Source organism: Seriola lalandi, unplaced genomic scaffold, assembly GCF_002814215.2.
Source record: "Seriola lalandi dorsalis isolate HSWRI2012SDOR001 ecotype SW California unplaced genomic scaffold, Sedor1 jcf7180002054898, whole genome shotgun sequence".
In the NCBI taxonomy this organism is placed as follows: domain Eukaryota; kingdom Metazoa; phylum Chordata; class Actinopteri; order Carangiformes; family Carangidae; genus Seriola; species Seriola lalandi.
In genome coordinates, this window is record NW_019525450.1 from 1,878,053 (window position 1) to 1,905,713 (window position 27,661).

Consider the following 27,661-nt stretch of genomic DNA (forward strand, 5'->3'; position numbering starts at 1 on the left):
TGAAAACTGTAATGTCTCTTTTTTTGGCTAAAACATTGTAACATCATGTGACTGGTGTTACATTATTTTTACGTCAACATTGGCTTAAAGGACGTGAAAGATGTGAAAATGGTAACATGTCGTGATGAACACAGAGTAACCACCAACTCTGTGGTTCCCTCTGTTCCAGGGAGCATTGTTGTGTCTTTCAGGTCATTGTTTTGACTTTAGGGCAGGGAACTTTATTTTTTGGTTCATTGTTGCCATAGTTTCCAGACACAGCAGGCAGCTTCTTCCAGTGAGAAAGTACTGTTAAACCCACTTTGCACTACCTGTTCAGCACCAACAGCAGACAGGCAAAGTTAGAGATTAGCTGTGAACATAGTGGAGTTAAAGAGTCAGATGTTTCCCACAGGACTAGACAGGAAGCTTAAAGGAGTGAGGGAGTGAATACTGGATTTACATTCATCAAGTGTCCACAAACATGACTCCAAATGAATACTAACGTTGCTCCATGTTTCGACTCAGGACTATATCAACTTGAGATAGTGTCAGTGTTATGTTTACAGATTTTTCCCACTGTCCCTGCAGGTTTTCTCAAAACAATATACAATATATTATTTCAAAAAACAAGGTTAATAAGTAAATGGAACACATAGATGACTGTTGTGCACACTGATTTGAGGCTGGTGTTTTATATTTCTCTACCATTATACCACTGTTTCTCTTGGCTCTAAATTATATATCAATAAAACAACAGTAATTTTCAACAGTGTATGTGTATTTCGTTTTTACTGTATTCTGTTTAGTATCCCACAAAAGTCAAAGAAAAGAGCAGCTACAGCAACATTTTAAGCAGCTTCTCTATTCAGTCAGCTTCTGTACCAGTATTTGGAAATACTGTGAGCCCACTACCCTCCTCCACACCCCTGTCTGTCTGTCTGTCTCTCTGTCTGTCTGTCTGTCTGTCTGTCTGTCTGTCTGTCTGTCTGTCTGTCCTGCAGAAAGAAGGAGGGACTCCCCCCCGGGAGATATGACTTTACTCCTTTTCCTTCCTCTGCCTCTCACTCACTATTCCCTTTCCGGCTTTTGATCTGTTTCCTGGTTGCAAAGCTCCCAGTGTGTGTATGGCAACCTTGTAGTTTCACTGATGTAGTATAATTTATGCTGTCATGTAATTTATGCTCATTTCTACATTGGAAAATGTGAAAAACATAATTTTGTACCAAATATAAGACAACTGCTTAGACCTGTGTGTATTCAGGGTAATGTTCTATATATCGATATTTGACGCATATATTTATCTGCTTGAACAGATTTGATGTTTATTCTCAGACCCGGTGAAGTGTCAGTCTGCCCAGTGAATTGCAAAGCAACCGCTCTTTCCCCTCGTCACCTAGCAACTGATTTAACTGACAGGTTTGTTACGGTTTCCATGACAGCACAGATCTTGGCCTGTTGCTAAGGTGAGAATCAGAATGTTTGTTGCTAAGATCAAATTGTCTGCTGCTACGGAAACGAATGTCTGAACTGCACCGCAAGACAGAGAGGGAGCGAGAGGGAGAGAGAGACGGAGAGAGAGAATACCACACACACACACACACACACACACACACACACAGAGTAACCTCACTGTGAAAACCGGAAGAGCTTACAGCAGAGTGGGAACAGGAACAGATAAACCAACACACACACATGCAAATATGCACATACACATTCACACACACACACACACACACACACACACACACACACACACACACACACACACTATCCAGGAAATAATTACACAACTAAATCATCAAGCTTGCCACCATTTCATTAAAGTTCATGGAGGCTACAATGCTGGAGAGTCCAGCAGCCAAAATGAATTGAAATATCTTGAAATACTCTGTCTCCGCAGCACAGAGGCAGAGCTGCCGGACCTCCAGACACACACTAATGTTTACAGGTGACTTTATGAGTAAAGTTACAGTTACAAACAGATGCTGCCGTACACTGTTACTCTCCCACAGAATACTGTGGAGTCTCTTTAAACAGTCTGCTCTCCAATGATAACATATCTCTCTCTCTCTCCCCTCTCTGTCTCGCTCCCTTTTTCTTTGCCTGGGGCATCTTTGGCCTTCCCACCGGTGCATCTCCATGGCAACTATTATCTATAATCTTGCAGAGGGATTCGTCAGCCTCTGTCTCGTCTTTTGCTGTGCAATGCAACTGATCATGCAAGTCCAAAAGTGAATGGTAGTGACATCTATGTATCTGACATGGCTAAATGCACCAGCATTTGTATGCGTGTCTTTCTGTGTGTGTGTGTGTGTGTGTGTGTGTGTGTGTATGTGTGTTTGTCTGTCTGTGTGAGTGTGTGTCTAGTTATCTTTTTTATAAGTCACGTCAGGTGATGGGAAAAAGGTCAATAGTCAAAAGGTCAAAAATAGTCATGGTTCCTAATTATATTAGGATGGCTCACAGTTAGATGGACACAAGCACATGGCAGACAATACAATCTACTATACGGAGCTTTTCTTTGTCACACAACCCTCTTGTGACCAGATTACACTGTCTATTAACATAATGAGGATATGTTGTTAATTTACGTATCTGGAAGTTGTAAATATGTTGATACTGAACATATCAGTGAAATATTCAAGGACAACATATTTGTTTCCCCCCTGAATATCTGATCTTGCAGTACAATATCCATTTGTAGTGACTCCAGCATTATTAAACATTTTGATGGTTAGGTTTGGAATCTACAGCTCTTGGTTAAGGTTTGGCAAAGACTGTGGTCTGGTTGAATACAAAAAAAGTTTACAGTGACTTCAGACACAACGTGTTTATTCACATTTAACCAAAACCACAATGTTTCCTTAAACTTAACCGAAGTGCTTTTGATTCCATTCATTCAAGATATACACTGCCTCCAACATAATCCAGGCAGCTATTACATGTTGTACAAAACAAATTTGCTGTCGTAGTTTGGTTGTATAGAAATATGATTTCTAGGAGACAGGGTCATCGCAATTTCATCTGTCTCTGAATATTCACTCTGGCTCCTATTTATTTATTTAAAAGTCCCATATTTTAGACTTTTCTGTTGTTTTATTTGAAGTGTTGATCCATAAGAAGAGGTATTTGTGGTTTTAAGAGCCAAAAATCATCTCAATGTAGTTGAGCATGGGGCACAGCTGAGAGCGTTGACTGCTTTGTCCTGACGGCTTGTTTTTAAGGCTCAGTTTCTCTGTGGACTGAGCACTTTGATAGTTTCACAGTATTAATATAGAACCTAGACCTGCTTTATAATCAAAAAACCTTTAATGTGTTAAGCGTGTACGACTAGCAAATCTAGGAATGCATTCCCTGTCCGGCTCCAGCAAACTCTCAGGCAGTAAGTGTTCATCTTTGTTGAAATTAAATTGTGAGTTTGTTGACCCTAGAAAAAGTCCAAATTTCGGTCACCACTACATCACACTTCCAAAACAACCTCCTGTCTGTTGCTCTTGGTAACTAAGACAGCATCTGGTGTGTTTGCTGGAAGTTTTAAAAACAAAACGGCAAATGCACAATTTAAACATAAAAAATACAACACAAACGTTTTTGCATTCTCACCAATGGATGGGTATATGATCTTATGTCCTGGACTAGCAAGTCAGCAATTATAAGATTTCTTTCTTTATGCAGAGATTTTGTATAAACACTCAGAACCTATGTGAATAATGAAACTAGAGAGAAGGGTTTTATTTTGTGGGAGACACATATCCACAGTCCTTAAAGATCTCATGCGACACAAAGTTATTAGTCTCCTGAGAGGAGTGAAAAGGTCTGTTTTCCCTTGTGTGTTTAATCCAGTTAGGCGCTGTTGTCCGTGATTTAAATCCCCACGGCGCCTCCATGCATTAGCTGATGTTAACTGATAATCAGTGTCATTATGAGTGACGGTGGCTCTTGCGAACTGTAGATCAAGGTGTCAGTTGTGTTACACACAGACGACGTAGAGAAAAATAAGAATGGGAGGAGGAAGACTATATTAGAAAGAATAAGAAGGAGAAAAAGGATGTGACCAGTGATATGAGGAGGAAGAGGAGTCATAGAGTCAGAGATGACAGCGGTTTTGACTCAGGTGGCATAACAAGGAGGGGGGGTTATTGCCAGAGCAGGTGAGACCGTGGTTTCCAAGGTTACAGACGTCTGCAGCAACCGCCCATCTGTTCCCCTGTCACCGGCATCTCTGCAGTGACACAGCAACAATAAGTGGATAGAGGGAGAGAGTAAGGGCAAAAGAAAGGCAGGGAGAGACAAAGAGGAGGCAGAGGAGGCAGAGGAGGAGGTGATGAGGAGACAGATTAAAGAGGGGAAGACGGGCACAGGCAGAGAGACTGCAGTAGTAGCAGCGCCAGAAAAAGCAGAATTATTCATGAGGCCTAGATTCTCTCTCTCGCTCTCTCTCTCTCTCTCTCTCTGTAAAACCAAGTCTGAGATTGAGCTTCCCAGACAACCAGGCAGCCAGTCACCCTGACCAAAACAAGCCATCAGTCTCTGATACAACAGCACCTACAGTGCACACACTGAAGTGTACTCCAGGGTAAATCCTGCACAGCAAACCCCCAATACCGCACGCTGAAGGAATGCATTACAGCATGATACATTATACTTAAGCAATAAGCCACAAGAGGCCGTGGTTTGCAGGGATTTTGATTGAGGAGCAGAGAAAACTAGTGGTTACAGTGTAAATCCTCATTAGGTGAACTAATCAATAATGTAGCTTAACAATGTGGTGAGCAAGTGATATCATGAGTTTTGATATTTGGTAATAAGTTAATAACGTGATGAAATATAAGGTAATGTAAGCAGCTTTGAACGTGTCTCAGCCAATCAAAATGTCTTATTATAGTCACATCCAGTTTACACAGCTAACCTGAGTCCTGTTGCAAAATATCACAGCCTCACAAGAGTCGAACTGTTGATCTACAGCCACTGCATCAATTTTGCATGAGCTCGTGGTGAGTGTGTTTACCTGTCTGCCGCCTGTTAACATTATGAGCTGTGGCTATGTTAGCCTGAACAAGCTAACATTAGTCTTTGTGAACGCTACAACAGATGCCTGCTGTCGCAATTCACAAACGATAACAGCATCATTTCAGGACATAAACATTTCGATGACATGTTGTTAATATAAAGTTAACAACTGAAACTCACTCAGCCTGATTTCTGTGTACAGATGTGGATGCCTGTCTCTGAGGTGTTTAGATAAGTTTGAGGTCTTTCCTCCTTCTAGTTGAAATGTTATCTGGCACCATTTGCATACTGGGTATTGGTCATTTATAGCTAGTCCCCTAAGATCTGCATGAAATACAAAATACACCAGTCTTAGTGTGTTTCTTTTTTTCCACAAGTCGTGGCTGCACCGACACTTGCTGCTGCAATTCCACATGTTGTTGTTGTTTACTGTTTATTGTGCCTGACTTCTTCTTCTCTTCGGATTTGATGTCAGACCGGAAAACACAGAGTTATTATACAGTCCTGGAGGATTCACATCTCCAGTACCTACAACATCTGCGGTACTTTTGTCACCTATAGTACTGTAGAAATACACGTAGCCTACCATCACATTTTCAGAATTCCTGCATCGACTTGGTGCTTGGTTCCCATGACATCCCTGGTTACAAATAACCAATGCATATTTTAAATATAGCATTGTAAAGATCTGAGCGACCTCTGCTCCATCAACAACTAGCAGAGGTCCAGCAGCAAAACAGTTTTGCTCAAACTCAAACTGGGCAACCACCTACAAGTTGTCCTGTCAGCCTTCCACTTGACCAAAATTTCACACACACACACGCACGCACGCGCGCGCGCACGCACACACGAACGCACACACCACAACATGCCAGCTTTGACCTCTGACCCCCTCCCTGGAGCCATGACATCAGTCAGAAGGTCACAGCGAGGTCACTTCCTGTCAAAACACATCTCTCCACCCCAACTGCTGTTGCCATGGTGACAGGAGAATAAGACTGGCAATGACAGCTGACACACGCTCTCAAGGCTAAAAAAGTTACAACACATTGACTGATTCCCTGCAACTGTTTTACTACTATTACTTTTCTTTTCAGTTCCCATGTTCACATTTCAATATTTGAGTGTTACAAGTGTTACTGTATTTCCCCCTTCCCTGTCTAATTTTCCCATGTCAGCACACAAAAAAAATGTATGATTTCTTTGCATATTTTTCATATTTTCATACAAATTCTTGGCAGTAAGCTCTGCTGCTGATTAGTGCTACTGCTGCTGCTTATCAGCCTCTGTCCACAGCGACCCATCGCGCTGGAGAGTTTGACCCAGATGAGTGTCTGCTGCGATGAACCTGAACAATCAATGATCCAGTCCAGTCTGGTTAATTTCCACGGCCCAGTCTGTTCTGTGCCCAGTCCCAGTAAATCTGTATGAGGTGGCGAGGCCACAACTTCAAGAACAAGAAGCGCTTCATCTGTCCAGTCTGTTTTTATAAAGGGGTTAAATAATTCAGTGCACCGAGGGTATGAAGTCACAAATGTAGGCTACAAGATTTCCTGATCTTACCGATTTCACATATTCAAATTGATTTTGGTGTTGGAGGAGAAGAGGCAGAGCATGTGAGCTGGGCATTCACATTTCTCACATAACTCTTCTCTCGTCTCTAAACTGAGCATGCAACCCACTGAGCAGACTGAAGGTATCTGACTTCTTTTCTCATAGATAATCCACCTTTTTTTTTTTTTTTTGCTTGGTGCTTCACAAAAACTGAATTGAATCCATCTGAAATGCAACTACACTCGAATATTAAAAATGTTAGCATAATGGGATACCTGAGAGTGAGGAACCTGCCCTGACTGAAGCTTTTCAGATACTCTCTGTTCATTTGTTTTGCATGAAGTTGAGCCAAAATGTCTAGCCAATCTGTGCAGAGCAGTTTAAACTGAGCTACTGTAAACTGCACAGTGATTATAGCTTATTCAGCTCTGATTAGGTACTATTAATGCCAAGTAGTACTCAAATTACCTTTTAGGCAATTAGCACTTCAAGCTTTTGCTCATATACATATATTTTAAAAATCTTGTACTGTGTATTTGATTTGGCTCATTATTTTAAACCCAATCTACCTGATTGATGAACTCCTGGCAGTACATGCTAAATTACTGGTACTTCTCCCAACATTGCTCACATCATCAGCTGATATTGGCCTTTCACATGTGATACCAGTCATGGTGCATGTCTTGTCTTACTGATAATAACGACAGGATAAGAAGTCAAACTTTTTTAACACGTTAAAACAGCAGTTTATAACATCCAGTGGGAAAGGCTAGAGCTTTAATCACAACTGATTAAACCTGCTGATCTCAATCACATCATCTGAAATTGTAAATTTATCCTCGTACTGATCATTTACACTGTGAGAGCTCTTTCCTGGAGAGTCCGCTTGGGGGCACCCAAGGGGGGGGACTGTCACGGAGGATGGGGTGGGTGCCTGGGTCGATAAATCACAAGACTGTCATACAGGAGGCTGCTGTTCGTTTCCCACGTAATGCTGTTAGTGATAGTCTCTTTTATCCATGACTGTTCCACAATCTTTTGTGTTTGATATTGTAACCATGACAACGAAGGTTCTCTAACCATACAGAAGTACTTATTTTAACCCAAACCCCTAAACCCAATCAAATCGACCATGACGGCAAAGGTCCAGTGCGCCTGGGTCGTATCCAAGGGAGACCTACAGTATATATGGTCATTCTATGTGTCACACAAGACACAAGACTGTTGCTTGAAAATGGGGATATAGCTCCACAGAAAGGCGCCAAAATAACATAACATTATACATCAGCCCTGCAGTACATTTTATCTTTGTGTTACAATGTTCATTTTTTGTTTTCTTTGTGTCAGAGATCCGATCTGGTCACCTTTCAGTGTATTAGTTAAAACCGAGATTCCTATCTGGTTATTATATACAAACAGTATCTCAATTCATTTTCCAGACTATGTATCAAACTATGTATTGTATTATGTATATGTATATTTTATCCCTATCATCCACTCTTGTTGTTGTTGTTTAACAGAGAAGCAGAGCGATAACCCCAGAGAGGAGGCAACCTACTGTGTGTTAAGATAAAAGTCACCTTGATCACAGAGACGGTTGGAATAGAAGCCAAAGTGTCTGTGTGTTGGACAGAAAGAGGTCAAAGGTCAGAGCCAGAAGCCTTCAGCTCAAAAGTAATTGGAGACACCTGACTCTGTGTGTGTATGTGCATATTGTTGTTCTTGGGATAAGAGCAAGTAAAACTCTGCTGGCTCTGTGTCTCAGTTTCCTGTCTTAGTCTCTGTCTCTCTATAAAACACACAGATTCCTGTCTGACGAAGAGATGTGTTGCGTTCCTATCATGTGGGAATAACCATCGAAACACTTTGACAGCTCAAAGCACTGACTTCAAAGAGCAAAAGCCATTAAAGCATAATAGGAGTTTTCTGTATCCTCTGGTTACAGAGTAGTTCTCTTCTTTCTCACACACAGCTGAACGTACATCCACATACTGATGCACTGCTCTTTTCTAACATCACAAATAGCAACGGTCACAGTGAGTAGTTGTTTCCTGAAATAATGACCTATGTGGTTTTGATTGGGCATCTCAAGTTAGGTCCCCTGACCGGAAAATGTGGATACAGCTCTACCTGCAAGAAAACACCACAGCTCCAGGATTACAGAGACCAGCTGGCAAACAACCTTGACATCAAAGAGCTTTGCTTCAGCACCATTGAGGAAGTACACTGCTCAACAACTTCCTTACCCGGAAAATGCACGCGCACCCCAAAGCCCGGCGCCTTGGACCCATTAAAATGCAGGATACTGTAGAGCAGCGAGTGTGTGCTGGTGTAATGGTTTAGAGTGGAGTCAGCTGGGCCTGGGAAAGCATGCACATTCTCTGGCTTTGATTACAGAGGCCTTAAATCTCTCTTACACACATGCTCACTGACGCATACACACAGAAAGACACACACGCACATGCAAACTGAAATACAGACACACACACACACACACACACACACACACACACACTCACACTCTCTCCCCAGAGAGCTAGTCAGGGCTGAAGTACAGGCCTCCAGACAGGGCATATTTACTCTAAAATGGGGGGTTGTTGGCAAAGGACATTTTCTGTTGCTAAAAATACCCACATATAAAGTGAAACCAGGCAGGCCAGCTTGTATCGTCATTACACAGACAAATGTGAAGAAATGTAAAAAGAGAAGAAGCAAGAAAAAAAGTTCAGGGGGATAAAATCTGCCTCCCTGTCTCTTGTTCTTAAAACTGCAGGTGGTTAGAGTTCTGTATAAACCATTCTGACCTGATCTCACCTGTTGTAGCCTCTAATCACGAGCACAAATCACAGGCCACTGTATGAACAAAAGACACACCCATGTCATTATCATTTAAGTATTCAGAAAACTGGAAATGTGATGAGAAAAATGAGAAATGTGCAAATAAATTAGGAAGTAGATAAATACGTTTATTTTATTTTTTTATTTTATGAACTGATTGTTGGCTAAGGAAAAACAAAAAGCTTTGTATTACCAGCTGATTGGAGGTCACACTATGTAACTGTTTATCTAATAATTATCTGACCTTGTTGTTGTCAGGTCTCTGAATGAACGTGTGGCTGTTTAATCCACAGTGTTCACAGATGACATTATGTGAAAAACGGCGCTAAGGAATCGTAATGTTGAGGAAGATCATCAGGATCGTGGGTTGCGAAGGGTTGGCAAACAGCCACCCTGCCGTCGTCATGGTTACAATATAAAATACAATACGGTCATGATTAAAACAAACACTGATTTCACTGGTTTCACACGGGAAAGGAAAAATTGTCTTCTGTGTAAAAGTCCTCCTGATGCAAACTTGCGTTTCTTTATACTACGTCACCTGACCTTCTCCTTTGCTTGTGTCATAATTACTACAGCTAGAGGTTACCTAACAGTGAGATGCACCTATGGGTAAGCTGCTTACACAGACCACCTGCGGGGTCGTTTTTTTTACAGAAGGACGGACAACTGAAGTGTCCTTGAGCAAGAAACTGAATCCCTGCTAGCTCCAGGTTTGATGAACTCACCAATACATTTTTTAAAAAACGCCTTGTCCTTTATCATGGAAAAACAATATCACAGCATCATCATGCAGTACATTACTGTTAATCCAGAAATCTGACACTAAACTAGAATCAATGAAAAGGAAAATCAATTGCAAATACATTTGTGCACCTTAGCAACCTGATATTGATCTGACATCTTTCCCGTCATCAATATTAATGTTTGAATTTCAGTTTGGGCACAGTACATCCCTTTATGATTTTAATATGAGGGCAACATCTGAAATTCTTCTTCCAGATGTTAAAATCTTGTCCATAACCTGGTAAGTATCTGAGCAGTAAACAAGATGGTTGTTTGATGCCAGTTTATGCGGCGATGCTTGTCTCTGTACCAGCTGTTGAGTGGCTGATTTTCTGAGCTGTCTGCACTTCCTAACCTCTTGAGGCTACATGACACATGATCTTGAAGAGCTCTCACTGCTCTGGCGAATACTTAGAAAGCCTCTCCGTATTAGGTTCAAGTAAAAGCTTATCTCCGTAACGTATTTTTGCCTCTGTGTTTGGTGGGTGTGTATTCTCCAGTACAACCCCACTATGTGTTGAGATGGTCAGCTGAACGACATCGTGGCTGCTGGGCAATTCTGTCACTCTGCACTTGCAACAGTTGAATAATGATCAAACAGTCATGCTCAAAGAAGAGAGCGTTAACACTGGAGGACTCTTGAAGAAAATGTCAAATCTTCTGTGTCTATACACTGTCGAAATATCTTCAAAATGAGTCATGCAATTTAGTCTTGAGTCTTGTTTTTTTCCCACTTAAAATAACTGAAAAACTTTTGCCAGTAGAGTGAGATAATCTGGCTCCTTCTCTCAACAGTTTTACCATCGAAAATGTCCAAACATGGTCTTGAAAGGGGGAAGCTCACTCTATTTTTATGTACACAAATTCCCTTTATACGGCATATATATATTTTTTTAGGAAATTAAATTAAAAGATATTTTGACATTTTGGGAATAGAGACTTTGATGAATATGGTAAATATGTAGCTATAGAGCCAGCAGCCACAACTATGAAACATGTTTCTCCAAATGATGCAAACCTCCTTTTGGTGGATCAGAAAAAAAGATGTGAGCTCCATCCCTTGTGCAGCCATTTATGACCTTTTAAGTTTAGGATTTTTGACTTGCAATCATGTGTTCTTATGAGGCTGTGTTTTACGGAGCAAAGCCAGAAATCCCCTTCTACCAGAACATAAGAGGTCAGGCAGTCAAGCCTGGAGGCGGTGGGGAATCAGTGTCTTGTACATTGACATTTTAGCAAGGCTGATACCAGCTAAAATGGGGCTTTGATTGAAAAATTTATCTTTTTTTACAGTAATTGTGTTTGTGTTTGAAAGCGATAGATGAAGGAATCATGACGATTCAACAACTCAGCACACTCTCTAAGAGAAGAGCAACTAGGAAAGAAACTGTCTCACGGACACGTTACACGAAGCCCTTGGGGAGACAGCTTCCTCAAAGCTTCCTCGCGAGTTGATTCTAATGTAGAGCAACACACAGAGGCTCGAAAACATGACTATCATACATGATCGCATGCAAGGGTGTTTTGGATTCCCTGCCCATCCACACTTCCATGTCACCGAGCACACACTGCAACATGCATATCCCCCTCGCACGCCCGCTGAAACATAGCTTCACATATGCTGATGTGCATGCACAATACTGACACACGTTCTCACACGATCTTTAACAGCTTTCACATGTTAACATGCACAATAGCAACCATGCATTCTTACAGATGGTATCCAGTGTAACATGCAGCGAGCCATCTGCCTGGACACATCATATGAGCTGCTTAAGGGCAGAGGGTGGTGGTCCGTGCAGCTGGGTGCGTCAGGATCACACACACACACGCACGCAAAGGATTACACGCACACACAGACACTTATGAAGACACTTATGGGCCCTTACTGTAACTACAATGCCTTTTTAATATCAGACTAATACGTTAACATCAAAATTATGGATAGAAATAGAACTGATTACGGCAACCATAAAGAGTATTCCTTTCTCATCATTAATGTGATTATGAATGGATTTTTCCTCAACCAAACCAAGGATGTTGTATGCTGTATAGATTATAAAGCCATTTGAGGCAACAGATTTGGGGCCATATGAATAAAATTGACTTGACTTAACATCATGTGGTTTGTTATGATGCTGCGTTCATGGCCCGGTCTTTCAGAAAAAAAACAAAAAAACATAAGAATAAAATATATGCACATAATGTAGCGGCAGAACCAGTCAGAGCTGTGCTGTCAGACCAGAGTTAGGCTTGGCTGTGCTGAGTCACACACTGCAGTGGTCTAAATATAGCATTGTGGGTACTGTAGTCCGGGCATCATGTATGCTCCTCAGCCTCTCTGCGCACTCCTGACCCCCACAGATACAACATCACAGAGAAGCAGACTGGAGGAGCATTAGCAGAGTAAGAGAACGATGGGTTGCGGTGGATAACACAGATTTTTACAGACAAATAATGTGACATGCAAACACACATAGGCCTACAGCAAAGCCTCTCTCTCTCACTAACTCTCTCTCTCTCTCTCTCTCTCTCACACACACATGCGCGGTCAGTAGGTGACGGCATGTCTCTGAGAACACTTTGGTGTAGAGCAGACCGGCTGGCAGGAGGTCAGGTAGCTGTGGGAAACACTGCTCTGCTCTTACTGCTGACAGTGCTTCCATCCAGCACCCTGCAACGTTCAAGAGCTGTTGACATACCACAACAAACAGTGTGCACCTTAGGAGCATTCACATCTCGCAATATGACCTTGAGTGGAGATTTTTGTGTCACACGTACTGACCAAAAGAAGAATGAACTTCCATATCCTATGATAAAACAATTTTTGATGTGATATCAAAAAAATAGTGTTGTGGATTAATGAAGGGTTAGACAGAGATCTCCCCAAAAACATATTACACTGGCATCTGTGTTGTGTGTGTGTGTGTGTGTGTGTGTGTGTGTGTGTGTGCCATTGTTGCTGTGGCAACGCACCCAGTAGGAGAGCCGCAGAGCAGAGAGACAGGAATGAATGGTAGAGAGAAAAAAAAATGAGTGGACAAGGATGAAGCATTCACACTCACACCTACCTGTACGCAAATACACACTGAGAGCATGATGGAGGACGAATGGAAGCAGCACATACATAACAAACATTACGAAAGCAGGAAGGCGGGAAAACATGGCTGGATATGGCTACTTCCACAGCATCACAGTACTGAGGAGGAACACAGAGGGGCCATTGTGGTATTACGTCAAACAAATGAATCAAAAACTCTTGTATCAGGCCAAAATGCTTTGTTACAGCCCTGAGTGTACTGACTATTGGACATTTCTATAGACATTTGATTCCTTCCTGAAATCTGGTCGGCTCTACTGTTTTTAAGCTTGCTCAGACAGAGAACAGCTTGACTAAACAATGCAACCAAAACCCGAACTGCAGCCAACTTGCGTACATGTACTGGTAGATAACTGTATTTCTACTGTCTAACTGGATATTTTAACAATTAAAGATAAAATGATTGTTGCAGTGTTATCTTTCCCAAGCAACAAAATCCCTCCTCATAAAATGATAAAACACTGAATAGTGTTGTAGCATGTGATAAAAACTCATGAATCTGTTATTCAGACTGAATTATATTTCATCGTCTCACCAGTATCTGATGCTCAAGAGATTTTGGGTGGAGAATAACTTAATGTTAGAGAAAGGACCTGAGATTACAGCCAGGGTTTCCTGGGTAATGTAGTCAGATGTAGTCAATGGAGGGTCCTCAGAAGGATAGAAGTACAAGAGTGTGTGTGTGTGTGTGTGTGTGTGTGTGTGTGTGTGTGTGTGTGTGTGTGTGTGTGTGTGTGTGTACAGCTGAGCCAGCAGCAGCCACACTAGTTATCACGCCTGGCTGATGGCTGTTAATGCTGCGGATTAACACCTAACTCTCACTAACTCCAAGCACACACACACACACACACACACACACACTAATGTACCCAGTACTCCCAAAGTGCTGCAAGTGTTGCTTCAGTATTTTGACAAATTCTGTAATACATTACATTGTACTAAAACCCAAGGAAACTTCCTGAAAACACTAACTCTTCATTTTTAAAAAAACACGATGCTGCAGTAAACAGTGACAGACAACCCACTAAAACATGCACACATACACACTTTCTCTCTCATAAGCATACCACTCCTCACTCCAGCCTCTTGTCTCATTAAACAGGACTTGGCCTTGGAGCAGCAGGACTCACTGAGCTCAGCTTCCCATGCTTACTGAGTGAGTGCACTGCATGTGTGTGTGTGTGTGTGTGTGTGTGTGTGTGTGTGTGTGTGTGTGCGACAGAGCATGTCTTATGTTGTTGACCTCCAGGACAATACTGCACTGTGACATCAGGAAATGTCCTTAGAGAGTTGCCAGAGACAGAGAGAAGGATGGAGGGAAGGAGGAGGGCAAAGGCAGAATGGCAATGATGGGAGGCAGGATTTGATGGGAGAGACATGTCGGGAAGTGAGAGAGCAGAGTTTAGGCTGAGTGATGAGGGTAGAGGAAGCACTGAAGAGTTAGATGAGTGAGAGAAAAGCTCAATGGAGGAGGAAAGAGAGGAAGAGAAAGGGGACCCGGGGCTGGAGGGAGGGAAATAGATGCTTGCTGTGGCTGAGGCTTAATTAAAAACAATAATGTTGTTTTTGTAGCTCTCCACAACAACAGGCCCCGCAACCATGGCCTACTTACAGAGAGGAAAGAAAGAAAGAAAGAAAGAAAGAAAGAAAGAAAGAAAGAAAGAAAGAAAGATTAGCTTAATGCTAGCTACCAATTAGCACAACGGCTGTGTCTACGTAATAGCTCAGTACCTCTGGGCTATGCGTAAAACTATCACTTAACTTTCACCTAGCCTTCACTTAACAGTTACACAACCTGCTCCTGAAAAAAAGTTGCTAAGTAGTGCCTTACTGCCTTACTGCCAAAGAATGGCCCTCATTTTCTGTTCCACTCCAAATAAGACTACTATAAGTCTACATAATACAGCTAAATTGTTGCCTTGTTTACGACCCATTCGATTGTCAGACTTTCAAAAAGACAAGTTGGTGTGAGAAAGACCATTATTATTTGATCACGATGCAGGTCATGCATATGTATTCAGCTACCACAGCAGGGTCAAGGTAAAGTCAGTAGGTGACTAATCCTTGTGCTAACCCAGTTATGTACAGTACAAAACCCAGGGTCAAGCCCTTTGGTTGCATGATCAACTGCATCAGATCAAAAGCATCTCCAGTTGACTGGGAATGGCATGCTATCTGTGAAATGCAATTAAGCCATCTTGCTCAGATTTCTCCTCTGCTCTTGGCAACAACGTGGCTATTTTTTCTCTGCCACCACTTCCCTCTCTTTCTCACACACTCTCTCTCTCTCTCCCTCTCCTTGTTGCCTGGCAACCATGCACGTAGATGTGATCCCACTTGTCTGTGATTGGATGAAGGGATGACAGATCCATGTCAGAGTCAGAGCGGAAAAAGGGGAAGACATGCTTCTATCACACACGCACAAGCTATAAACTTATAATTATCCCTTGTTTGAAATGCAAGTAACAGTTGCACATGCACCTCAAGGCAATAACCACTGTCCATTGTTCCTATTGCATGTCAATTCAACAGGCTGGACCATGCATGTGTGTATGAGCGTGTGTGTGGTCAAAATTGCTTGGCATGCTCTGAACAGTGCCTACATGTTTACACACACATGCCTGTGAGCATATAAGAATGCATGTCAGAATTGCATGTGTAGGGGTAAGTGTGTGTGTGTGTGTGTGTGTGTGTGTGTGTGTGGGGGGGGTGTCTGTGCTTGTGTGAGCAGAGCTATTAACTAGCAGGTGGTCCTTACAGGGGGGTGCCATGCTGCGAGCTGAATAAGGGAAACCACTCTTTGCTGAGTTGCATGCGTGTGCTTGTACATAATGTGTGTGTGTGTGTGTGTGTGTAGGTGTAGCCATATTAAGTTAAGAGGCCTCACATCTTAGCCTTATCTCTCTTCCACTCACCCAGGAAGTCATCAGTGTATCCAGTGCGGTGTGGTCTGCCCAGCAGCCAGTTTTGGTAATGAGGGAGTGTTGAATTCTTTCTTATTATACTGAATGAATACACACAAATACACACACACACACACACACACACTCAAGAAGCTTGTGACACATCTCAGGAGATAAACAGCTGAAACATCTGGCGTATAGTAACACAATGCAAACCTGACCAAACCGACCGAAACAATGACAGTTCAATTGTATTCAGTTGTAAACTTTAGACTTTACACTTTAGTGTACAACTGGAAATTATGACGAATGGGTTCTTGCGTTAATCTGACAGGGCTGTGGGGGTACATTAAGCTTCTGACTTAGCTGACGCTCGTATCCACAGTGACAACACAGGCCCGCCGTTGAAGACTTCCTCACGATCCCACCACAACAGTCCTCTGTCTATTCTCTGTCTTTATTGCTTTGCTACACTCAATGTTCTCTCGAGCACGAACCCCTCTGTCTTTTCATACAGTCCTCGGAGGTCTGGAACAATCCTCAACTGTTGGTCTGTATCATTTCACTACTATTTAAACACATTAAGTATCATTTCGCCACACAGCGCCACTGTGCCTCACGTCTGAGGTTCTCTTATTTACAGCAAATCAATGTGCTCTTCTTCTTTTTTTGTCAAATGTGCTGTGTGCAGCGTTTTTTTTCTTCAAACACCAACAAACTGTTCTCAAATTAAAATTCCTACCTTGGTAAAATGACTGTAAACTCATGAGACCACGGTCAGGCTCATTGGCAGCCTACATGTCACACCAGTGGTATTATTAGTGGTAGTGTTTCCCCAAAATCAAGACCACATTTCCCATAAACTTCATTGCTTCCTGCCCCCTAGCTCCCTTCCTCTGGCTTCGCTGAGGACGATAAACATGTTGGAAATGAGTTTTCCAGCTTCTCTTTGCTCCTTTTCACCATCTGCAGTTGAGATAAACCTTGTTTCTGCCCTCCTCTTGTTTACTACAAAAACAATCACTCTTGTACTTGTTTGTGTACAGTTACAGATCATTTTACATCAGCAAGTGTATTAAGATACAACAGACAAAGCATGAAAACAGTGAGCCACTAAACTATAAAGGCATGGAGCAATGTGACTGCATGTAATCCAGGTTGGCACTCTTTGATTTGGGCTTCCCGACAGAAAAAAAGATGCTTTTTTTTTTTTACACTCAATCAAACCAAACGCACAACACAGGTATTGTCATTGATTCTGTGCAAATCTGAAAATGCCATCTTGGTAAATCATGACATCAATGTTCATCTTGCTAACATGTAGCATCACTGAGCCACGATCAAATCATTACTCTAAACATTTTGAACAAAGTCTCTGATGAAAGACGAGAGCTGACTCTTGTCTTCTTGTCATATTGTTTTGGCATTTGAGGGCAACAGAGAACAATTAGATTTTTTTTCATATCTGTCCTGATGAAGGTCATTTTTTTAAAAAATTCATACGTTCAACTAAATAAAGGATTTTAGTACATTTTCTCTTTGCCTGGAGAGTGAGGCCGGTGTCCTTTGATCTTTTCCAGAAACAATAGACAGGTGCCAATATGAACAATAAAACCTTTTTTTTTGCAGTAATAATTTGTCCCATTCATACTGGCTATTGACAAATTGCTTCCTAATGAGCTTCAATGTAAGTATAGGGGACAAAATCGGCAGCCCTGTGCACAAATGTATTCAAATCTTTATCTAAAACTAATATGGGGCTTCAGCTGACAAAATGGATATCTCCTAAATCAGGATCCCCACCTTTTCTTTTTTGTTTTTTTTGCAGAACCCATGTTTAAAATGCAACCTGTCTGAGAGAACACGCTCCCTCATGTTGTTATCAGCTGCCATTTTATTACTTTACAGGTTTAAAGGGTGAAAGGAGGATTCAGCTGCGTCTACACGCCTGAGTGCGTACATGTGTGTGTGTTAATACGATTTATGATATTCATTATGAAACCTTGTATTAAGATGTGGCCAGGCAACCTGGCGATAAAACCGCCACACATTCTGTACCATCAGATCATCTCACACACACACACACACACACACACACACACACACACACAGAAACATACATGTATGCACGCACACATGCACAGTGGCCCTTTATTGCCGTGCTTTGTGCCTAGTGAGAATCCAGGGACTGAACCAGGTTTTACTGCTGCTACTGCAGAGAGAGCGTGTGGAGATGAAAAGAGAGTGGGGGAGAGAGGGTGAGTGGATATAGACATGCATCATCATCATCATCATCATCATCATCATCATCGTTATAGGAATACAGACAGGAGCTGATGAGTAAAACTGTAAAATCAGAACATTTTTCTTGAGCATTAATAAGCAAAACCTCAGAGTCAATATGAAATCCATCAGGAACACACTGAATGTATAACGTTGGACCCTGCCTATCTTTACAGGTCAAGAAGCATGTTTCCCAATTAGTGTTTAAAAACTATTTTATGCACAGGTGACTGTGGTGCTGAAAAAGATCATCAGTTGATCGATTCTGACTTTATCTATTTAATGCTGAAATCCGCAGCTTATTTTTGTTGACATGTAACATAGTAACATAGTACCAGAGGCATAACATACAAATAACCCAAAACATTAGTTTCATATCAAATGATACTTTAATTAGCACATTCATCACCTAAGCAAATGAAATGTGGTCCCCACTGTGGAAGGTATGTTGCATATCATTGCGATCTGGGCAATGGCACCGTTACATGACTGAAAAGGAAGAGGGTGGTGACAGAGAAGGGCAGATTTAATCAGTCCAAGAATGCACAACAGATGGTTATTGTGGCATAAACTAACAGTTTTATAACTAGAAATGACTCTCAGTAGAGCGCATATGTCCGCTAAGGCCAAACATTTTCTTCCACCAAATTGTACAAACTCATTGAAGCCAACGCCATAAATATGTCTGATTTTTTTACATCAAGGTTCAAACATTACTGACGAAAAGTGTTGAAAAATGCTCTATCTCGCAATGTTACAGAAAGTGATTAAAAAATTCCTGGATCCCTCCCCTTTAACCAGATCCACATCAAATTTAATTGGTTCTTCCCTGGCCCATCCCCCATTTCTTCACTGAGTTTAATGCAAATCAGCTCAGTGCCTTTTGTGTAATACTGCTGCTAAACAAACAAACAAACAAACAAACAAACAAAAAACCTAACCTCCTTGGTGGAGGCGACAAAGATTGTTCTTGAAAATAAAAACAGTTTTACCAACTGTGGCTTCCATTCTATCTTCTTCCCTGATCTGCACACATGTGTTAAGGCCAGCCAGCCAACCAGTGTGCAGTGGTGTGTGTTTCCTGTAGGCCATCAAAGCACTGAGGTTGCTTAGCAAATTTAAGACAAGCTTCCAAAACTACAAGATGCTGCGTTCTGAAATGGCCGGACAAACATCAACTAAAAACTAAAATGTCTGTGTTTTCCTTATGAGTGGGCCTGTTTCCAGTTAATATAAATAAGATCATCTGACCAGAGACAGAACTGAGCCTGTGGTCTTACTCTCCATCAAAAAAGCCCGTAAGGCCAATAAACCACAGCTACTGGATGGAACAGCAGCTGAATCTGGAGCCACTTTCTATCACGGAGCTTTCAGCTTTTTAGCAGAAATTGAATCAGTTTCCAGCCAAAACAAAACTGACAAGAGACCATGTTTAGAAAGCCTAAAATGAAGCATAGACTGTTTGTACGACTTGAAAGGCTGGAAGAAATCTGAGTGTGTGAATAAGGGCATGTTGTGTGTGTGTGTGTGTGTCTGCACTAATAATGAAGCAGGGATGAAGAGGAGTGTTTAACAGTGCCAAATGGACAGGTTATTAAACATGGGAAACACACACACACACACAAACACACACACACACAGGGCCCCCACTGACTTAACTGATCAGTGAAGCGGGCATGTTGTGTGCTTATGTGCTTTCATTTCACTCTCTCTCCCTCTCTCTCTCTCTCACAAACACACACACACACACACACACACACAGGTCAGGTTGCCCTAGGGAAACTGAAAGTTTGGGCTATGGGAGGGGAGCAGAGAGCACATCTGAAAGTGCACTTCAATTCACCCCTCACCAGAGAATTCACAAACACTTCCACATTTCCTCCTGCTGGATTTTACCTTCTCGCTAAAGATCTCTCTCTCTCTCTCTCTCTCTCTCTCTCTTTCTTTCTCTCTCTCTCACACACACACACATACACACCAACACAAACACAAGTAGAACTCTTTCTCTCACTCTCTCTGCTGCCTTCTTTAACTTTATCTATTGGAAAAGAAAGCTGAATAAATCTGGTACCTACACATCAGGGGCTCTGCAGAAAATGAGGCCTGGACAAGATCCAAGCGGGACAAAGATGCTAGTCCCACTTTTGCCGGACTATTTCCCACTGGTCACCTTACACAGAGTGTGATGCCGTAAACAGCTTTGTTCAGTGTGTGTGTTACCACTTTAGTGTACAGAATTTCACATAATCCTACAGAACAGAGTCAATAAATTACTATAACAGAAAGAGGATCAATGAGGATTTAATGTCCCCTACTCCCTACATTTGTCTTTATATCAGGACACTCCACTGAAAGTTGCTGGTGGTTGGTTGGTGCTATTCCCTAACTTGTCTTTAAAATACTATTCAATTCTTCTGATCCACATCCTCATATAACCCCTGGGAGAGAAGCTAAGAGAAATACTGAGAGTTTACAGCCATACTCCATGTGCTTGTGTTTCTTCTGGCTTTATGTATGGCCCGGTTCTATGGCCCAAGTCTGACCCATATACAGCATGGTTGTCAGATGGTTGCCACTTCCACATCTGGCCCAATTCTGGTGTACACACAGAAAATGTTCTGGTTGTCAGCCAGTATCCGGAGGATAACAGCTGGAATCTACCCTGATGTGGAAGTGTATGGGTCTGAGTGGGGCCGTGGAACCCAGTGTATACTGGGCCAGAAGTTTCATTTTACTATCTAGGTGGGCAGGTCGCCAGGAGACAAACAATTCACTTCACATTTTCACTTACGGGCAATTTAGAGTCACCAATTAACCTAACCTGCATGTCTTTGGGTTGTGGGGGGATGAAACCCACACAGGCTTGAGGAGAACATGCAAACTCCACACAGAAAGGCCCCAGGGTCAAACCCAGAACCTTCTCGCTGTGAGGCGACAGCACCGTCCGCTCCGGCACGGCGCCAGTCTCTTTCATTTCCACCAGCTGATGAAAACATAGATTTCAGTTGACATAAAATTTGGACAGCAGAATGGAAACAGCCAATACAGGCTCATAAATGGGAATGTCAGTACAAGAGCAGAGCGCAGGATCATCAGTACCCTTTGGGCTCGAACACACACACACACACACACACACACACACACACACACACACATACATACACACACTGTAATAAGTAGCACATTGATGTAGCGAATGGGAAGGAAGACAGAGAGCATCATTATTGGTGTCGTCTCCCGCCTCCATCCATTTAACAAATCTATTAGAGAACATCACACACTGTGAAAGAGCAGCAATTGTACAGCAATCTGACAAATGGACTTCAACAGGAATGACTCATCAGTATAGAAAGTACAAAGAGCCTCTGATGCACAGTCTGCATCTTTGTGCCAACATCATTTGTTATATTTCGGCCTCTCTGCATGTGTGGCAGTGGTAGGGGCTTGTGTAATGAGCTGACAGAGCACGGTGATTTCCTGTCTGGCCTGTAAAAGCAACACGAACCTCTTCCTCCATCCTCCTCTATAGGAGCCCACCTGGGGCCAGCCACACACACACACACACAAACACACACACACACAAAAGCACATCACCATCACATACTGTGTCTAGCAGCTGCACCTAATAAGTTGCAACAGCCTCAGTCGTATTCCTAGTTTCCCCCAGTGGTACCATAGTATTCAGATGGCCTTCAGTGGGCGGTGAGTGTTTGTCTGACCTTCTCAGCTCTCAGCCCACACTCTATCAAAACTAGTGCCAAGCTTTAAGCCTACACAGAATATCAAGTGTGTCAAGCCCCCCCAAAAAAAGAAAAAAAAAAACAAACAAAAAAAACAAAAAAACAATCCATTGACCATGATTCAATAAAGTTCAGTGAGTTCTTTTGGCCGAATGCAGTGCAGGAAAAACACCACGTTGAGCTTTGCATTCAAAATATCAAAACAATCTCAACTGGCTTTGCAAAAGATTTAGAAACAACCAAGAAGGTGTGTGATGCAAGGGGGGGGTGGAAAACATAATGCCACAGTGTGACAATAGAGGAATTATGGACATTTTTTTTTTATTTAGAAATGGAGCAACTTGCCAGAAACCAGTAAAAAATATAGTTTGTTGTCCTTGTATTGTCAACACTGGCTAACCACATGCCTGTCTTAACCTATCTGCAGCCTCCGAGGGCTGAAAAATGAAGCCAACACTGGAAGTGCCAAAAACTGCAGTTCCTCTAATGGCCACTTGAGGCTGGCTCCATAAGCAAGTTAATCCTCATAGACTCTCATGTTAAAATGCCCAACTTTACAGCAGAAATAAACATGTTTACAGCCGGGTACAGGTACAGGGGGTGAATTTTTTTATGACTCACCTGTTTAAATTGTATTAAGGCTTCAAGTAATACATTATTGAGAGCGTGGCCGCTTTGACTGACAGGTGGGTGAGCGTATGCTTGCCACAAACCGACATGCACCGAAGTCTCCACACACCTCCCACTGGTTCTGGTTAACTACAGTGACACGTGGACTTCCAGTGAGAAACAGCAGCTAGCAGCATACAGTGCTAACCGAGACCTTCAACAAAGTTGCTGTATAAAATTCCTCCTGTTAACCTGAAGCAACTTCTTTTTTTTTTTTTTTTTTGGTTTGCCCTTTAATTTGTCACTTATCTGGAGTTTTTGCAGAAGTTGAATTTTGCTGATTCTTTACCAGCATCTGAATTCTCAAATTAAATCGGTTACAATTTGTTTGAACCAGGTTCTAAATACATACATATTCTTGTTGTTGTTAAAGGAATAGACTATGTTTCACTGGATCACATGTTTCAGCAGCTTTTCCACCCAGACAATAATAAAACTCTGATGAAAGATACAACACAGGATTTTCATGCTTCATAAATTGTCAGATTTAAAGATATGGCATCAGCAAACAGCAGCTGGAATCCGCCTCCCAAACCCCACATTGTTACACAACTCACTGTAATGTGGAGCTGACCTTCCTATTGCATTGGCAAATCTAACTAAAATATATCCTGCTTCAGAAATAGCTTTTCAACCTCTCCGAGATACTTCAGTCTTTTTTTGTCTTCATAAACATTTGCAGTCCAGCTGCTTTGAAGTTTGGGACAAAATGTACGTCTGCACTGCTGGAAACACTTTCATCAGTCCGGGGACAATTTAACAGGCTGCTTGATAATATCGCTACAACATAAGATTCCTAATAGTGCTCTCATGTGGAGGGCACTGCAGAAGAGCAAAACACAACACAGTGTTGGCAAAGGGACATATGCAGAACTGATGCATGCAGTTTATAGTTTCCTGGACCGGTCCACACACACCCATCCACAAATACACATACAGATGTTATCCTACCTCTGGTGTTGGTGGCCATGTCTGCCACCTTCTGAAAGGCGTCCAGGAAGGCCACAGCAGCCAGGACAGTGGTTCTGGATGAACAGGAAATGCTAATTACTTTAGATAAAATGGTATTATGATTAAGCTTTATTAATCAGCACAGCCGATTCTGCAAATAGTTCCTTTTCACAGCTGCAGGAGAAACGGCATAATTTATTGAGAAACTTAATTTTTCACTCAGCTTTAGTTAATAAAAAAGGTCTAAAGCAGACATGTATCTCATAATTTTGACACAATTTAAATATTTGCTATATATATATTATATAATTTTGCTATATGCAATATTCCTAAACAGATTTACATTTATATACTAGATTATTTATATAAATGTCTGTCAAAGAAACTTACCGGAGCTGGGAATGCAGCTTAGTGGCCTTGGCGCTGAAGTCCTCCCACACAGGATAGGAGCACTGGCAACACACAGACAACGAGACATGTTAATATTGATATTATATATTTATACACAACAATTCTGTTATGGCCAAACCTCCATCCACACTTTACAGCTGGTGCCAGGAGACAGATATACTTCAAATTTGAATAAATGAGAGGAAAACAATCAGGAAGTCTGTGTCCAACTAAACTGACACAGTTTTGGATTTGAACTAGTCGAGGGTCTGAAGTTGTTGCTCTAAGCAGATGCATGTTACACAACTCTAATGGCTGTCGTCAACTGTTGACAAGTTTTTTTTTCTGTTTCTTTAACATTTCACTGAAATATGAGTGATGAGGGCACGGCTGTGTTTCTACATTAACTGTCAAACTGTAACCAAAACCATTTTAACAGCTTCTATTGATTAATTATATCTAATTATCTGGTTAATTATCTCTTTTTCTCCCTCCATCACTATGTGTATATATATTTGTCTCTCTTGCTGCTAAATGTTAAAGTAGTTTGGTTTTTACATCACGGTGTAACATTAATAACAGTAGTGCTATAAAGTACATTAACTTCAAAACTGTATTTTAGTACAATTTTTAGCTACTTGAATTTTATTTGGGTATTTCCAATTTATACCTCTTTAACTCGACAGTAATAGTTACAAGTCTCTTGAACTACTATGACACATTTATAGATGCAACTGTCAAGTATATAAGGTGGTTAAAAATTGTGGCACTAAAACAGTCAATTAATCAATTAGTCGATCAACAGAAAATGAACTGGCTACTATTTTGGAAATTGATTACATTTTTAAATCTTTTTTTTTTTTTTTTAAGACAAAATGTCTAATGTCTCAGGTGCCAGCTTCTTAAATATGAGGATTTGCTGCTCTTCTCTGATTTATTTGATTGTAAATTGAATATCTTTTGGACTATCTTTTGGTTTTGGACTGATGATCATCATCTTTATCATTTAAATGCTGCATCATTAATGGTAAAACAATATTATAATACACTTAATAATATAACAATATGAAGAGACTATTCTGTGTTGTTTTACTGTCGATACTTTAGGTACATTTTGATGATATTTGTGTAGTTTTACTAAAGTAAATTTTTGAAATTGCGCTGAATAAGACTTTATGGTTCAGTATTAAATAAATGTCCCATATAGTAGAAAGGTAGATGTCCATGTGTTGTTTGATTATAAAGCAGGTCTAGGTTCTATATTAATACTGTGAAAGTATCAAAGCGCTCAGTCCACAGAGAAATGCACACAGCCTGTATTCAGAAACTGAGCCTTAAAACCAGCCGTCAGGACTTCTGTAACTTTGTGATGTCACAACAAAGCAGTCACAACCCTCAGCCATGCGCGAAGCATGGCCCTCCAGGATACACCATCCAACCAACTGATGTTCTTTTTTTGTTGTAACTTTATTAGCAGCACAGCACCAAGTGGTCTTTCTGTCATCGAGCTAGCAAGCTACGCAGTAAAATGTTGATTCCCTTCAGTTCATGATGGTACTGAATGATGATGATATGTATGATGATACTGACAATGGCTGTTAGGAAGCCAATATATCCTTGCACAGCCTTCCTGAAGATAGTAATATACAGACCAGTGTCCATACGTAGGTTATTTTTTCTGAAATACAGCAGCATTATAGTCCAAATTTGACCGCATTCACCACTGGGTTTTACCAAGCTACTGTAGTATGCTACAAACTGTTACCTGTGGTTGGCCTGGCTATGTGTCAGCCAATCAGAGGATAGGGTCAGGCGAAGCATTAGAGAGGAGATGTAAAAGGATATTCTGATGGTTTTTGGTTCTTAAAACAAATATCTAATTGAACAGCTTAACACAAACATTTCTGCAGATCACACACTTTGTTCTCCTCCTGTACCTCTGGAGGTTTATAATGTTTCTCTCAACCCATTTCATTTTCTCTCATCAATGATATTCCCTGTTGTCTTTCCACAAAAGCATCCAGACAGACACACACACACACACCCTTATCCTAGTCTCTCCAGTCTCTCCATCAAATACAGAAGCCACCCCTCCTCTCCTCCCTATGCAGCCACCTAATCCATCTACCCAAACACAGACACACAGAGACACACACATACATATACAGAACACTTGACAGCTACTGGCATCAAGCAGCATCAAAGGGTTTGACTAGAGCAGCCAGGATTGCTAACACAATTCAAAGCTAAAGCTGTGTCTCTAATGGATGCTGCTCCCCCATCCTCCCACACTTCCTTTAGACTGGATGACTGCTCTATCACACACCCCCAGCCTCAGCACACATTACATTATACTTGATCCAGGTTAACCTATAACCCTGTTAAATGCTTGCAAATTGTGTGTGTGTCTGTTTCTGTGTTCGGGGGGATATTTCAGCATGAGGTCTAAATATCCGTAGAGGAAACGAAACAGAGAGAAAATGTGAGAAAAGAAACTTAAGGAAACAGGAAATAGTGAGAAAAAAATGAAGGTTAAGGAGGACAGCAGGATGGAAATGTTACTGTGCGTGTATGTGTGTGTGTGTATGCGTGTGTGTTGGGGGGTGGGGCATCCTGTCGTGATGTCAGACTGGCACAGACAGTAAGGGCTGTATACTCTTTGATCTGGCCTGTTTGATGTAGCTTAATTTGGTCTGAAATCACAGTCATATTTCCCCTTGGTACCAAAAGCTAACCCCTCCACCATCCTCCATCCAACACACACACACACACACACACATACCCTGATACCTCCCCTCGCAGGCTGTTTGAAGTGCCCCACGGAGCTTAAGTAGTGTGGATGGGAGATAAGGTGAAGTGACGCCCTCCTCCTCGCACAGACACACACCACACTCATACATACACACATGAGCAGCCTTCTACCTCATTAGCATATTTCAGGCATTTCAATCCTGTAAAAATGGCCCGGTGGCAAGTGACCAAGTTATCATTGAATGTATATGTGTGTGTGTGTGTGTGTGTCATTTCTTCCTGTTTCTTAACATGCAGACCCCCCCCCAACACACACGCACACACACTGTGTTAGTATTCTGCTATGATGAGACCAAACCAAGTTAACAGTCACATGCTAACCAGAAATGCAGCAGTACTGAGAACATGTACCAAGTTAAAAACATAAAGTATCGCATGTATGTACATGTTCGCTCAACATATTTATAACTTCCAAGGCCAATGTGAAACAACATAAACCAGACTTCTCAGAAAAAAAATTCTAATTTATAATGAATGATCCAGATCTGCCCCTAAATTTAATGGGTTGGAAACCTTCTTGGCAGAGGTAAATATCACACATAGTTGGTATCTCTTAAAAGTTAAGTATTAGTCAAATATTTTATGGCCACATCTACAGAGAGCCAGAGCTAGTGAAACTAGAAGTTTCAGTTTCTGTTCCACAA

At 41.5% G+C, this 27,661-nt stretch overlaps 1 protein-coding gene across 1 annotated transcript in view; it reads right to left on the reverse strand.

The window, feature by feature from the left end:
- mtss2b (MTSS I-BAR domain containing 2b) overlaps positions 1–27,661 on the reverse strand; it is a 65,432-nt gene that overhangs the window by 19,443 nt on the left and 18,328 nt on the right. The window contains 2 exon segments of the mRNA XM_087180235.1: positions 23,817–23,890; positions 24,207–24,268. Coding sequence (XP_087036361.1) covers positions 23,817–23,890; positions 24,207–24,268 — 136 coding nt within the window.